Source organism: Branchiostoma belcheri, unplaced genomic scaffold (assembly GCF_001625305.1).
Source record: "Branchiostoma belcheri isolate BF01 breed outbred unplaced genomic scaffold, Haploidv18h27 scaffold20, whole genome shotgun sequence".
Classification (NCBI taxonomy): Eukaryota; Metazoa; Chordata; class Leptocardii; order Amphioxiformes; family Branchiostomatidae; genus Branchiostoma; species Branchiostoma belcheri.
The window spans coordinates 2351879-2367925 of NW_017803491.1; the positions used below are offsets into that span (position 1 = coordinate 2351879).

The 16047-nt window shown below is 42.3% G+C and overlaps 1 protein-coding gene across 1 annotated transcript in view; it reads right to left on the reverse strand.

Moving 5' to 3' along the window:
* Window positions 1-6744: 6744 nt before the first annotated feature.
* LOC109469311 (fibrocystin-L-like) overlaps window positions 6745-16047 on the reverse strand; it is a 44425-nt gene continuing 35122 nt past the window's right edge. The window contains exons 55-74 of the mRNA XM_019767817.1: window positions 15640-15817; window positions 15201-15362; window positions 14761-14902; window positions 14099-14261; window positions 13631-13863; window positions 13003-13275; window positions 12678-12847; window positions 12264-12386; window positions 11966-12131; window positions 11618-11745; window positions 11110-11268; window positions 10834-10911; window positions 10411-10612; window positions 10035-10207; window positions 9517-9910; window positions 9003-9184; window positions 8439-8547; window positions 7883-8287; window positions 7402-7499; window positions 6745-7051 (exon numbers count right to left, since the gene is read on the reverse strand). Coding sequence (XP_019623376.1) covers window positions 6893-7051; window positions 7402-7499; window positions 7883-8287; window positions 8439-8547; window positions 9003-9184; window positions 9517-9910; window positions 10035-10207; window positions 10411-10612; window positions 10834-10911; window positions 11110-11268; window positions 11618-11745; window positions 11966-12131; window positions 12264-12386; window positions 12678-12847; window positions 13003-13275; window positions 13631-13863; window positions 14099-14261; window positions 14761-14902; window positions 15201-15362; window positions 15640-15817 — 3697 coding nt within the window. The 3' untranslated portion in view covers window positions 6745-6892. The remainder of the gene's footprint in view (window positions 7052-7401; window positions 7500-7882; window positions 8288-8438; window positions 8548-9002; window positions 9185-9516; window positions 9911-10034; window positions 10208-10410; window positions 10613-10833; window positions 10912-11109; window positions 11269-11617; window positions 11746-11965; window positions 12132-12263; window positions 12387-12677; window positions 12848-13002; window positions 13276-13630; window positions 13864-14098; window positions 14262-14760; window positions 14903-15200; window positions 15363-15639; window positions 15818-16047) is intronic.

Here is a 16047-nt window from a genome sequence, read left to right on the forward strand (position 1 = left end):
GAGTATGGTTTCTTTATTAACACGAGACAACACTCCACATGCACACACTTGCACTCACATTTCTCTTTTTTCATTTAACGTTCATTGTAGCCGGCGACTTAAATTTCATGTCAAGCAACACTGAAAAATTCTTCATATCGTATGGTTGAATGCCAAATTGCCCCTAAATTGTTGCTTCAAACCTTTACACTTAAATTCTCCCGCCGAAAAACTTTGCATCTAAGCTGGCTACATGATTTTCATGTTGTTATACTCTTCTTATTGTATGAATCCAAAATTGCCCCAAAAATTGTTGCTCTGGACCTTTACACTAAAATTCTCCCGCCGAAAAACTTTGTATCTTAGCCAGCCGCATTAATTCCTTAGACTTAGTCATCCTCTTCGTATCGTATGAATACCAAATTGCCCCCAAAATTGTCACTTTAGACCTTTCTTTACACTTAAATTCTCCCGCCGAAAAACTTCCTATCTGAGCTGGCCGCATTAATTCCTTAGTTATCCTCTTTGTATCGTATGAATGCCAAATTGTTGTCTAGACCTTTCTTAACACTTACATTCTCCCGCCAAAAAACCTGTCTTTGTATTAATTCCACACTAATTCCTTGTTCAGTCCATTCCCCCACCCCCAAAAAAAAATTGATTGGCACCCTCACCTGGTTAATTAATTGGATTAAGTTTTCCCGCCAAAAAACTTAGTATATAGAGCACTCTAACCTTGAACTTGTGCCCCCCTCCCCACTCTTCCTACCCACCTCCCATACTTCTTCCACAACTCAGAGTATGTTAGTTACACTGTTCTGTAGACTTCTTCGAACATGTAGTCACCACGCTCTGCTACACAAACACTTTGTTGATCGAGTGCAGTATTTCTACCACTTAGACTTTAGAATAATCTGTCGCTCTCCTGGTTGGTCAATTGCACTGGTATACTGATGTGTCGAAGCATCAATGTCTCCGAAAAGACATCCCTCGGGGAGTACACTTAGTGCATTGACCGACCAGGAGAGCGACAGATTATTCTAAAGTCTAAGTGGTGGAAATACTGCACTCGATCAACAAAGTGTTTGTGTAGCAGAGTGTGGTGACTACATGTTCGAACAAGTCTACAGAACAGTGTAACTCTGAGTTGTGGAAGAAGTGTGAGAGTGGGGAGGGGGGCACAAGTTCAAGGTTAGAGTGCTGTATATACTAAGTTTTTTGGCGGGAAAACTTAATCCAATTAATTAACCAGGTGAGGGTGCCAATTATTTTTTTGGCGGGAAAATGGACTAAACAAGGAATTAGTGTGAAATTAATACAAAGATAGACAAGTTTTTTGGCAGAAAAATTTAGGTGTAAAGAAAGTCTAAAGCGACAATTTTGGGGCAGACGACAACAATGCAGCCGCCTATAATATGAAGATTTTCGGTGGGAGAATTTAAGTGTAAAGGTCCAAAGCGACTATTTTGGGGGCAATTTGGCATTCATACGAAGAGCGATGACAAAGGAATTAAGGCGGCCAGCTCAGATAAGAAGTTTTTCGGCAGGAGAATTTAAGTGTAAAGGTCTATTAAAAGCGACAATTTTGGGAGTAATTTGGGATGCATACGATATGAAGAGAATGACTAAGAAATTCATGCGGCCGGCTAAGATTCAAAGTTTTTTGGTGAGAGAATTTAAGTGTAAAGGTCCAAAGCGACAATTTTCGGGGCAATTTGGGATTCATAGATAACAACGTGGAATTCATGCAGCCGGCTTAGTTGCGAAATTTTTCGGCGGGAGAATTTAAGTGTAAAGGTCTGAAGCAACAATTTAGGGGCAATTTGGCATTCAACTATACAATATGAAGAATTTTTCAGTGTTGCTTAACATGAAATTGAAGTCGCCGGCTACAATAAACGTTAAAGGAAAAAAGAGAAATGTGAGTGCAAGTGTGTGCATGTGGAGTGTTGTCTCGTGTTCACAAAGAAACCATACTCACTCCTCCCCATCTTCTTTCATGCAGCCCTTCCTACAAAGTCTGGTTCTTCCTCCTCAGCTGCAATCCGGTCTTCGGGTCCACAACTTGAAGACAGAGGAACAAAAGTCAATGTATTGACAACAGCAATTGGCCTTACTAATGCATAGCAAGACATTACATCTATATCACACAACATGCAAGTTTATGATCATAGTTAAGTTGTAGCTGAATGTTGCATTTAAAGGTCCAACGCGCTGCAAAAGGAATCCATAAAAGTGTGACATGCTGTATTTCAAATGACAAAGTGCAATGTGGAACCAAGGAGGTTATACTGGAGACACTACAACCTCTTTTGTAGGACTAATTGTTTGAAGATGTGAAAAGGAGTCTAGAAAAGTGTGACATACTGTGCAATAAAAAGAAGTGCAAGCTTTAGTGACTGGACAAGTGGATTATGTATTAGCATGGGTGTGTTGTTGAGCAAATAAACTATACTCACAAGTGAGTCACAACTGTGCCCGCTGTCTTCATTTCCTTCTGCGTCTTTAAGTCAACTGGTTTCTCCCAGAACAGACAGCCGACCCTCAGGACACACCTAACAATATGAAAGGATAAGAAGTGTGATGAAAAAACATCATGAAATTCAACTATCCCATTGATTGAATAGACTTTGAAGGAGTTAGGCTCTACAAAACTGCTTTTAAACATGTTACAATGTACTTGTAGCATTTTACATGTCAGAGTTCTTAACATACAAGTACATGTGAGGACAGGAATAAGTCATGTAAGTTGTAAAAGTTGCTTGAATACATTGAGTACAATAATTTTGGTTTTTAAAGGTGTTTAGTAACTGTTACTGGCAGCATGTTATCCCACAGTTCGTAATACATCCAAGAGGAACGGAAAAGACAGGTACAAACTCCTGATCTGGTCTGGTTTACACAGAAGTCAACCATCATCACAAGTTTCTCCCAGTCAGGACAGGAACGTCAAGAAACGCATAACTAAGGATGAAAGGATAATTACTGTTACAGTAGTATGATGCAAAAAACATCTTAGATAACACAGACTAACCATCAAAGATACCGGTAATCATAATGCTTTAATAGATGTAGAAAGTGTTTGGCTATGGAAAGGTGTTTTTAAACACATTATTGGTTGTGTGTTATGCCTCAGGGTTTGTAACAAATCAGAAAAAGGTTTTAAGTTGTAAAGCATTGTTTCACCTGTACAAACTCTTCACTGTGTCTTCAAGTCAACCTGAGGTTTGCCAAGACATCATTTGGTCTGGTGACATCAGGACAGGAACATCAGGACACACCTAAATGATATGATGAATAATTAGTGTGATGCTCCCCCAAAAATTCCAGGCAACATTGAGTGACCATAAAAGATAAAATAGATAAAATCCTTCAATCATACAACCCCTTTGCTTAGATATGTTCATATAGAAACATAAAGTTGTAAAGCATATTGTCTCACCTGTATACAATCTCTTCACTTTGGTCTGTCTTTAAGTCAGCTTGTTGACTGAGGTCTGGTTTGGACAGGAACATCTGGACTGCTGACCCTAATTATACCTCATAAAAGAACAATTGATGCCAGGTACATTGTATGAATGGACAACTAGCTACCAGGTAAAGATGCACTCTTGTGACCTTGTACTTTGCCTCTTCCTAGAAATGTAGACAAGTGCTTATATACCAGACATTTATTCAAGTAAGGCAACACAAAATTAATGTTAAAGATGTTTTGCTACATGTGTGTTATTTTTATAAAGCGTAAGACATAAGGGAAGAGTGCTAGAGTCAAACAGATCTTCTAAAGCACTGTCTCACCTGTGGATGTTGTCATCTTGCTCTTGTGTCTCTAATTTCTAAACCCGATCTGGTCCTATCTTTTTTTGTCAGGTTCAGACAGTAGTCTTCACTACTGCATCAGTCAGCAGCCACCTAACTACAGACATTAGAAGTTACACACTTGTCTCAAATAACAAAGTAAATAGTAGGTTGAATGCAGAATTCAGATTCTTCTCACCTGAGAGTCATTGTCGGTCTTCAAATCACCTGGTCTGGTCCAATCTTCTCTTGTCAGGTTTAGAAGAATTCACCACTACTGCATCAGTCAGCAGCCATCTAACTATACAGACAGTAGAAGTTACACACTTGTCTCAAATAACACTAACTGACACTAAGTAAATGGTAGGTAAAATGCATAATTGAGTTTTTCTCGCCTGATATTCCTCTTCAACTCATCTGGTCTGGTTCAGGTTCAGACAGAAGTTCTCACTACTGCATCAGCCTTCATCTAACCATACATACATTATAAAATGGACACTTGTCTCAAATTAAAAACTAACAATGCACACACACACCTTAAATATCTTTACTTTAAAACAAACACATAGCTCGACGAAAACTCTACATAATGACGGGAATAATAAAAATAATAATAAAAACGGGAATAGAAACAACAATAAAATAAATCAAACCCCTTCAACTGAAACTTTATGTGGAATACGAAAAAACTCGGCGCAAAATATTTTGAAAACAGGAATTGCTACCTTCAAACATAGTCGTCTGTAGTGTTTGCGCCAGAAATACTCGGGTTTCATTACTATTTACTGAATTACTCTAAAAAGGAAACAAACAAGCTTTTAAATTATAAACGATACATTGAAAATGATAATGAAGAACGTATTTCAAAGTATGGTCAACTCGACTTTCAGCCGTTTTGTATCGTATTTATTTCGGCGCCTTGAAGCTTTGAGGCCCCCATCTTGTTTACGCAAATTTTTGGCGGGAAAAATAACTAGATATGTGCACGGCCACATTCCAACAGGTGTTTTGAACCACGTGGAGATAAAGAGAGAAAATGGTTTGGTCATACAGAATTTTTTTCGACAAATATAACCACAAAACGCTGAACAACTGACTAAAAAGACATGCACGTACATTTAATACTCTACACTACAAGTGCACCACACGTTGAAAATGTTGTTGAAAACGCGGCAACTTGATGGACTTTTCTAAGCCTATCAGTATGTAAAATTAGGAACGGTTGCTACCTAATACAGAAATAATTCATTTCTTACGGAATATGTTAACATGTTCGTACTAGTTGCTAAGGAATAATGTCAACCAAACAATGTACTGGTTTACCTGAAACAATGAGCGAAGTCGTCTCCATACCACGTGTCTCGCCATTTTTGTCTTCTCCAAAATTCGCCAGGTCAGGAAATCCGCATTTTCTCCTCAAAACATCACCAGAACGGCACAAATCCACAGCGAAAACTCCCAAACAGTCTGCTGCACATTTACTAAAACATTCTACCGACGAAAACGTCTAAAAGTACCCAGAAAGTTGTGAAAAAATCAGCCCAGAGTATTCCCGTCGTACGAAAGCGCCATTTTGAACGGATGGACCGTACCAAAATTGTTTTTACACAGGTGTGCAGAACGGCCGTGCATAATTTATGTAACGTTGATAATCTAATTATGACGACCAATGACGGCCCGTTTCGGTACCAGGCACTTATATGTGTCGAAGAAGGACGATTAGATTATCTAATTACGAAGGTACGAAGGATACTAACGTTGATGTCAATCTCGGTAAAAAATGGATGAAAATGCAGCTACAGGGCACCTTTATATTCGTATTTCTATCTTCACAATCATCTTTAATTTGTTTGTTCTCGGATTTTTTCAGAAAAAATATGAAGCGACAGGGCGAAAAAAATAATAAAAACAGGTCTAGGCATCCTGTTATAGCCCAAAATGCTATAGTAGGAGCCATGAAGTCAACACAAAAGGCTGGGCTAATATTTATACAATGAATTTTGAACTAGAAAGGTAACATTTGCAAAGAAAATGCATATAAATGTTAACCTTCGCATATGGTCTGCTCTGTTAATTCTCACTCAAAACACATTCGCATAAATGTAACGTTACTCCTAGTATATGGTGACAGAGCAGAGCAGACCATGAAATTGCAACATTATGTAACCCAACACCAGTCACCATGGTGACAGGCGTCATTGGACAGGTCATATAGGTCACTATTTGGAGAAGAAAAAAGAGGAAGGAATTGAGCATAAACATAACAAGGCCAAAGTAAACAGAACATAGCCCTTTATTCCATGAAAAACACCCAAATTTCCGCTAAATGCAAACAGATCTTTCGTTATGCCTATACCTCTAGCGAAAGAAGGGAAAGCGTCCTAGTATTATTAGCGTCCTACATTATATATATAAGTACAAAATACACAGACTTTTATTTCGGAGAATATATTCAAAATTAATACTTGTATTTCAAAATTCCAAATAGAACATTGTATATCAAGAGATCATGTTCTTTGTAAAACCACATAAAAATAATATAGTAAAATACCAGAAAGTACAAGGATGTTTTTTAAAAGTACAAATAAATCTACGTAAGATCTAACACACACAATCTATGTTTTTTTTTATATTTGATGATATAATATGCGTAATGGAAAAAGAACCACTCAGATGGAAACGCTATTCGACCTTCAGTAATAGGTATGAAGAATAAAAGAGCACAAATTAAATGCAAATGCCCCCGCAAAAGAATATTACTCTTAGTACTTCATCTACAATACGTTATACTAGTATATAAAAACACACTAGGAAAACTACGTCTCTTTGAATTGACTGATAAAATCTCATTTACATAGTTGTGATACGTGCTTGGACGGTTTTGTGCGTTGTGCTAGAATATTGATAATATTAAAACATCTACGTGATGTAAAAATACTACTTTTAATGTAAAAATAATACTACTAAAAGTCTACAGTCGTACAAAATATAGTGATTTCAGTTGGGATGGCAGTCAAAGTTAGTTGTACGCATTTTCTCTATTATACAAGCCGATGGTAAGCTAATTCAATCACTTTCTTGGTGAACAAGCCTTGTCTGTAAAGCCGGAGAATCTTCAGTACAGTTTGAGGAGGATGGGCCCGTCTCCCATGTCCTTCACATCGGTGTACTCCTCCCGGGCCTGCGGCATCACGTCGGTCATCGTCCCGTTTAGGAACAGGAAGTGCCCGGTCCTCAGCATGGGGAAGCCCTGCTGAAGTTCACCACGGAGTTCCTGGCAAAACATGAAGTCATATATTAGAAACAGTAGTCATGATGTTTTGGCTTGTCTTCGTGAGCGAAGATTTTTTTAAGTCTGTCCACGCTGAAAGGACTGATGGTTGAGAAGGCTCTAGTGGCAAAGCAGTCGCCTTGCATGCCAAAGGGCACACAACAGACTGTCAAAATGGTACATAATATTGTTTCTGCCTACCTAGTATACGAGAAACTTGAATGCAACACACGAATACAATTATACTACATGTAGCTCCCTGCTGTACTGCTAGCTTGAACAGCTCTGTGCATGTGATGCCAAAACAATTTTGGTTTCTTGAGGTCAAGTTGATTATGTACTCCCTAACCCACCTCCAAAGACCCAGCCTTGTTGACGGCGTGCAGCCCGACTTTGACAAATCGCGAGTTGTGGTCCTTAGCGATGATCTCGACCGGAACACGCCCATCCCCTGGAAAAGAAGATAACATCAGCTATTTTTGCATTTCATCATAAAACATATCAGCGATATTTCACCTTGGGTTAGAAATGCACCCTTCTGTAGTTTCTTTCATGTTTGTGCTTTGTTTAGTTTTCCCGCTAGGTGCCGCTGTTTGGATGGTTAGCTTTCTCTTGTATAGAGCAGTATAGCAGCTAGTGATGGTTGTCTCAACACTTTGAAATCTGTTGATTTCGGCAATTTCCAAATTCCTCGTCTTCCTGAATTCCCAATGCTTGCGGGTTCCCGGCCAGACCTTATTAGACCTGTCATTCTGCCTATCCCCACCCACGTGCTATCAACTTCCTCTGTCTGCTGCACACAGATACCCAAACCCACTTAAAGTAAAAACTCACCATATCCTAGATCCACCGATCCTCGAGGAGTGGCTCCAGGCAGAGTGAAGGCGGTTGTCCTCATCCCTGTCACTTCCACATCAGGCATGCCGGAGCGGGCTCCGCCGGGACGGTACGTCTGCAGACTGCCGGCGGTGCTTGGGCGGAGAGACGCCGCCGAGGCAGGCCTGGACGTCGGCGGGTTCTGTATGGGTGGCAGCACTTCGCGATCGCCCCTGCCGAAGTGCTGAGGGTTGCTGGACGTCAGAGGAGGCAGTTCTACCGGAGGTTTCTTAATGTCCTCTCCCATCTCGATGGTCTCTATGTAAGAGCCATTGTCTGAGCCCAGACCGGATTCCGAATCACCGGACGAGCCGGGTTTCACCACGGAGTCTTCTTCCACGGGGAGAGTTTTGGAACGAGATTCTGAAATTACAAAGAAATATTACAGATACATATTGAATGAAAGACCTTATTATATTATGCTCTTGCAAGCTAAGTACAGCGCAGGAAAAGTTAGAATGACAGTGATGTCACATTGTATATTGTATATATTGTATACGTTTAAACAACTCACGCTTTCTCTTCTTGAGGTAGAAGAAGCCGCCGATGAGAGCTGCTACGATGATGACGACAACAACCACCCCGATGATCGCACCGACGGGGAAAGCGGCCGCTGGAGCAGCCTGGGACGTGACGGAAAATGTAACGTCATCGGTATCGTCTAACTGTCTTATTTGAAAGTGCCATGAATGATACAGTAATTTGTCTATTGGTTATGTGTTTTTCAAGTGAATACAAAAGTCAGAACAATATTGATTATGATGTGAAGAAGAACTAGTCAGGTTCTATAAGATCGTGACCATTCAAAGCGATAGCGCCAATTTTCCTTGGCAAAAAAAGTGGCAGGACTATACTAGGACTAGGACCGCAACAGGTTTCGACTTCTTGGGACCTTTGACCGGCTCCTGACGTCACACATCCCGACGATCAGTGCGCGTCAGGAACGTAGGTCAACTTCCTGTTGATGACCGATGGACACGGTCGACATGGTCTTATTGATAACAGTAAAATGGCACCAACTCTGAGGCGTCGCCAAAAAAACTTTAAGTACGAATGATAACGATAAAGTCTAACGTACAGGTGGAGCTCCGTCCATGCCGTAGTAGTCCTGTCCGTCAACTAGCATGGAGGTCTGGGCTTGCAGAGTGTTGCCACCGACTGTAAGTGTCAGACCGTCCTTCACTTCATTCCACAACCCAACTAGAGTGTTGTTCACTCCACTCGTCGTCCCCTTCATGTCAAACTCGGCAACAACGCTACCTGAAAACAGATGAAAACAAACACATAACAAAACTGTTAAGAAAAACAAGACTTGGTACACATACAAGTTTGTACAACGATAACTAAAGCAGAATTAATGGCAATTATTTAGACAAAAAAAGTGGACTAGGACGCACTGCACTGCTTTCTCTGACAAAACACCTAGGAATTGCAGTACTGAAACACACACACACACACACACACACACACACACACACACACACACACACACACACACACACTAGCTGAAAAAGTCTGAAAACATATTGCGTTATATGCAAACAGCACTTTCAGCTGAGCATATCATCTATCCACAAAATCTGAAATTGTACCTTCTGAGAAGCTGAAGTTGCCGACAGTGACGTCTGTGTACGTGTCCATGATGTGGACCCACAGAGCCGACCCCAGATATCCCTCCTTCCCGGCAGCCACCTGCTGATAGTCACCGCTAAACCGCATGGTCACGTGAGCCGAGTCCTCCTCATCAGGCGTGACGTAATCTGCAGGCAAGAACGTGATTGGCTCGGACTCGACCATGACGTCATACCCACTGGGTGAGCTTCTGATGTTGAACTTGAAGAAATATTGGCTGAGTTGGGTCACTGCCATGGACGTGAAGGTCGCACGTCCGGTGAAAGGGTCAAAGTTGACTGTTGTGCTTCCGGTCAGGTCACCGTCCTGAGGGAAGGGCTTGTAGAGTTCAACACTGCAAGTCCAGGTATGGCCCTGTAAAAAAATTAAATCATTTTGTTGATATATAACTTTACAAAACTAACTAAAACACTCATGTAGATTCGTTTCTTGGAAAGAAAAATTCAGAAAGTCAGGTAAAATACAAACTTAGACTAACCTTCCATGCGATGTCCTGTATTTCCAGGCCTGTGACCGCGTCAGTGATGCCCACGGTCAGTGTGAATGGCTCGTTCACCGTCATGTTTCCAGTGATTGGGAAGACCTTACCAGACAGTGGACGGCTGGCCACTTCAACTGCACTGGATGCTGCTCGGAAGCTTGATGCATTTTCTGAAAAAAAAATTCATTTCATATTCCCTACTGGCCTCTGGTCTTTGTCCTCAGACTTACAGTGCATCACGACTGCACATGTAACAGTGAGATGGCTTATTCTATATCTTTATCTGGTTATAAGTCGATGTTGTTTCGCAACATTATGCCGATTCACAATTCACAAAAACTGATTTGGTACAGCATTGAAAAAAGTGCCTTACGTGGTTTGACGATGATAAAATCGATGATATATCCCTGTCCACTGTGAGAGATAGCCAGGTTGGTGAAGTTCGCCCAGCCGTTCGTGAAAACAGCGTTGTCACCAATGATCTGGGCACGAGAGTCACTTCCGCTTCCGGTGCGAATAGTTGCCTGGACCTCCCAAGGGGACGCCAGGGTGCCAAGCTTCATCACTACGTTACCCTTAGGACATAACAAAAGGACGACAGTAAGGCAAGGATACATTCCTTCTTGAAAACCACAAATTCTTTAATTGAATACAAAACGCATGGGGTTATACACATGAAAATTCCATAATTCCATGGAAATAATATTAATTTAGACTGCATTTAAACTGACAAAGTCCGCAAAAGTCACATACTTCAAACTTCTATAGCAATTAGAAATCTCCGATATCGACTTACTGCGCCATCGAACACTTGCAGCTTTGGTTGGACGGGGAACTCAGACCCTTCATGCTGAGGCTCTGGCTGTGTGTGCAGCTGAAATGTAAATGAGAACGGTGATGAGGGGGGATACAACCACAGTCACGTTTGGGACCGCGTAATTCACACTGCAACAGCGACACCTAGCGCAGTACAAAGTAGTTCTAGTCAGACGGCCATCCTAACGTAATTATACACTGCTTGTGTACAAAGAAGTTTGATAGACGATGGAAAACAAAAATAAGCAAATCTCACCTCCATTCTGGTCGGAATTTGAACAGACACCGCTTGAGAAGCAGTCTCTGGATCCTCCTGCACGACCTCCTCCCACGCCGTGGAGTTGGGCGGCGGCAGCGGCTCCACGATCTCCAGACTCGTGATCTGGATTCCGATCTCGTCACCAAGGGTTCCAAGCTATGATATGATCAAAACATACATTGGTCTTAAGCCTAGTAAACTACCTCAAACAAGAAAATGTACGGTAGACCAGGCTCAGTAGATAGACTAAGCAAGAAAATCGTTTACAGACTTAGCTTCAACATGTTATCGCCGAATTCTAAGACCTTGTTTAAAAGATCTCATACATAATATGATCTTGGATAAGGTCTTGGATAATATGCTTTCTTTAAAGATGATTAAGTTCTGGATCTAGACCTTGGTACTGTCGCATGTACAATGGTACTACAATCTATCATTGACAACTGTTTGTTACTAACTTTATGCAAACATATCTGTTACCCGCCGTAAATATACCGTTCCTCACCTGAGTGGAATCCACGATGGTGGAGGCGGCAACCTGCAGGTCACTCCGGCTTTCCTCCTCCACACCCTCTGCAGTACTGGTGTCATTCGCTGGGGGCTCGGTGATTTCTATTTCAACATTCGTGGTGCCTATATGCATCACAGATAGACAAAAATGTTTAGATATCTTATATATGTACACAGCCACTAAGCTGTAAAAAAGAATATCATTTCACATGAGAACGGAGAAAACGGAGAGTTCAGACTTCCGGGAAGTCGCTATTAGGACATGAAACAGGCAAACTCACAAGTCGGCCACCCAAAACAAAACTTCTGTACCCATAGAAGCAACTACTGATTTTTTTCTTACCATCTCTCTTCTTTCTCTTACTGTCCTCTCTCACGACGTTGACGACGCGGATCTTCGATGCAGGGATGTTCAGGTACGCGGCAAGATTGGCGCGCAAATTCACCTCGAAGAAATCATCCACTGTGATGGCCGGCACGCCGAAGGTGACATACAGGACAGGTGAGGTCTGGAAAATACACCAATGTCTTTTTAGACACATGTGAAATGACATTTCATGTAGTTTGTCAGACAGTCGTTTGGCATCTTTACTGAAATCACATAAAATTCATTATCCTAACAGTTAATGTGTGAATGTTACCTTGATGTCTATTGGCTCGCTGCCCTTGATGGTGAGGTACAGTCTCTGCCAGGGTCTGTCGAAGAAGTTGGATCCACTGGCTCCATCTATGGCTGGGTAGTACTGGCCTTCTGTCTCCGGCTCCTGGTGGTCGGAAAAACAGACACAAAACCATTAGAAATCAACAAATCAAGTAGAAGAGGTTTTAATCTTTCTTTGACGGATTAATTATATAGTATGACGGATTAATTAATTAATAAGCCGATTTACACAAGGTAGTGCAGACTCATTCTAAACAATCTCTTAATAAGAAATCGGAGATTTCAGACTTCTGGGAATACAATACTCGGCTTTAATCCCACCCATGTATACCTAGCTCCCAACTAAACTCTGGTACTCCTGTTATGCTACCTAACATTAAATGAGATGTCTTACCAGAAGGATGAGTTGACCGGCGTCGTTATAGGCCCCGTTCTCCGGCATGATGTATCTTCCACCCGTGTAGATGTCCAGACGCTGCGGGTTTGCGTAGTAGATTCCCAGCCTCATGGACTGGTCAGGCTTGGCGTTCATTAAGTGCAGACGCAGCTTCTGAGGACTGGTGCCTGTATAGTTCGCAAAGACGACCATCATAATCCGATTTACTTCTTAAAAGTATATCTTAGATGTGTTACTTAAGTTGCAAAGCTGGCAAAAGAGAAATCTCACTCGAACTTATACACTAAATCTTGAATCTTAAATCTTATTGTCCTGTACGTACCTGTGAAGTATATCTCATAATGGCGTCCGAGACCAACGACGGTCCAGAAAGTAGAGAGTCTCTTCTGGCAGGTGTAGCCTGCACACCAGCCATGGTCCTGAGGGCCGTTCACAAGGTCCACGTACTGCCCCGTGTGCAGGGCGACTGGTGACAGGCGCCGCAGCTCGGTGTCTGCGTCCATACTTTCGATGATCAGCATCTCATAGTCGATGTCGTGACACTTCCAGGCCTGCCAATCGGACTTGTACGTGCAGCTGTCATCGCGAACTATGCCTGTTTTGAGATGAGGAAAAGATATTTTAGGTCTAGAAATACAGAAGATAGTGCAGTGGTTTCTGTGAAAGCCTGATCGCTTTGGAACCAGAGTTAACGACATGAATAATACAATTCTAACATCAGATCACAACCAGTATTTCTTGGAAGAATCGTCCGCCACAGAACGAACAGAGTCGGGGGTCGATACAGACTTTCAACCACCTTTGACCTGGTGCTTACGTCACACTTCCGGAAAGGGCCCCATTCTGAGCAACAAGAAGACCAGATTTTTCTTGTACATGTGTTCGAAAAAGTTTTAAAATCCTTTCCATAAGATAGTACACGTTTGAGTTATAATGTTACCCATATCTACCTTTGTTCGGAGCAACGACGTTAACATCGAGTCTGCGTCCCTGTGTATCAGTCAGCATCATTTTCGGGATGCGGTAGTCTCCCAGGCCCCTCCGGCGGTCCCCGTCCCACTCAAACTCCGCCTCGGGGATCACAGTCCCAACCGAACCCAGGAAGGACCCGTCTTCGTCGTCGATTAGGGTCTCCTTCTTAGCGTCACACTCCATGTCCACACAGTCGGCCGGGTTGATTTTGCTGAAAAGTACAAACATTTAGTCATTGCGTTGTCGTATAAATGCACAAGACACACACACACACACACAAACAAACATACACACACACATACACACAAATACAGGGTTATTAACAGAGCCATAGAAACTAGAACTGTCCTTGGTGTTGAACACTGTCCACACACAACAAAACATACCCGTCCTTGGTACTGAACACCAAACGCACAGACACATATTTTGTTTAGCTCGAGACTTACCCAACGGAAGGACGTAAGAAGAAGGCCTTATTCTTTTCAGCAATGCCATGCAGAGTAATGCCGCTAAGCTTTGTGGGAAATCCGGCGTCCTCCTGTTTAGGGTTAGTCATCAAGATTACGTCCTCGCCAGCACAGGAAGGTCCGAAGTTGGAGAATGCCACATCTAAAGGAAAGGAGGCCGTACGGTAAGACGACAAATTAGAGGAACAAAACCGGGGAAAGATTACATAGATGACATCACTTCAGGGGCAATGCTGCGACATGTATTGCATGCAACGTTTCATTCTATAATACAGTCCATTTCTAAGGTAATTATGAAATGACTGCTAGTCTGCTACATTTGTTGTAAATTTTTTCGTCGACACTATAATCTATATGTACATATCTTTTTTATATTCAAACAATTTATGACCACACATGATGGCGGAACAATCAACGTATTTTATGCCGCCACCTACGCAGAAGATAAATACAGGACAAGCCATTTTCAGTTAAGTTAAGTTTGGAAAGTCGTGTTAAGTGCCTTTCCCAAGGGCACAAGATGGCATGTCATGACTCGAAACCGGGACCAATTGATTCTGAGTCGAGCACTCTGCAGATACGCCACACTACCCCCACGGTGTAGATGTACATATCTGTCTGATGGTAATCATGGTACTCACCTCTGATGTGCATGATGCCGTACAGAGCGGAGTAGGCCATTTCTCCATTGAAAGGTTTGACGCGGGCATTGTTGCCCCCACTGGAGAACAGCGGCAGACTGATGCCGACCTTCCCGCCTCCTGGCCTCGACCAGCCCCGTGACTAGACAAACCAGTTCAGTGTTAAAATCATTAAGCACAATTGTTATAATATCAATGCTCATGGTTTCACACTCCAACATGTATCTCTTTAATTTCATCATTATCATCGGGCCGGGAATTCCCAGGTCATTCCGGAGAAATCTCTTTTATTTATATAATTGTAAAAGTAAAGATGATTATGATGAAAAGTAACAATAATTCGTACTTAATTCAGCATCTTATGCAGGAATATCTTACAGGTCAGATAATCACTACCCATACACGGAAAGCAAGCAAGAATCAAGTTTTTACGTTCTTACTTGGGAGCCAATCTTGTAGTTGTCGTCTGGCGGGGTGACATCGGTGTTGCAATCAAAGAACGGAGTTGTGCCGACTACGTGTGAGTTCCGGATGGTCATGCTTTTGGCCACGGCTTTGTGACCGCTGGAGCCTGGCCCGATCAGCATGAGGAAGACACCGACCTGTAAAAGACAGTTTCAGACAATAAACACTTATCACATCTGTCACATCTAGGTATTCACAAACTGACGAGGTTGGTCCTACAAGGGCGTTTAGTACGACAACGTAAGTAAGTAAATATAACCGATAACAGATCCGATCAAGTCCAATACTTAGCTAATTAGCAGGGTTGGGGTCCGTGAAACACCCTACAGACTATACTGGGTCCATGAGATAGCGAGGTAGATAGGCTACAAAAGACTGAAAATCGAAGCAAACTAGAGATCAAACTCACTGTACCTGGTTGTCAGCAGCTAGGAGATTCTCGACGACAAGCTCCTTTACACCGGACTGGAAGTAGATGCCGTAGTCGTGGTTCTTCCAGACGGTAAAGCCGGAGATTTTGGTGCAGGGGTTGAGACCGTCCGGTGGGAAACCTGCAACTCCTACCATACAGGAGTGCGCAACGTTGTTGGACCTACCCGGGAAAGAAATAGAAAGCAATTATATCTAGAAAAAAAATTCAATGACCCCCCCCCTCCCGAAGTATTAAAGTATTAGGTCATAGAATTGTATGGCCTGGATTGTAGGGAGTGGAGGTATTGTACATGGCGTTTGTTTCATACACAGTGCAAATTCCTGGCAACCTACAACCCACATCCTCCCACCCAGGGCGTACCGGGGTGGCAGTATGTTCCCTTGCCCCAT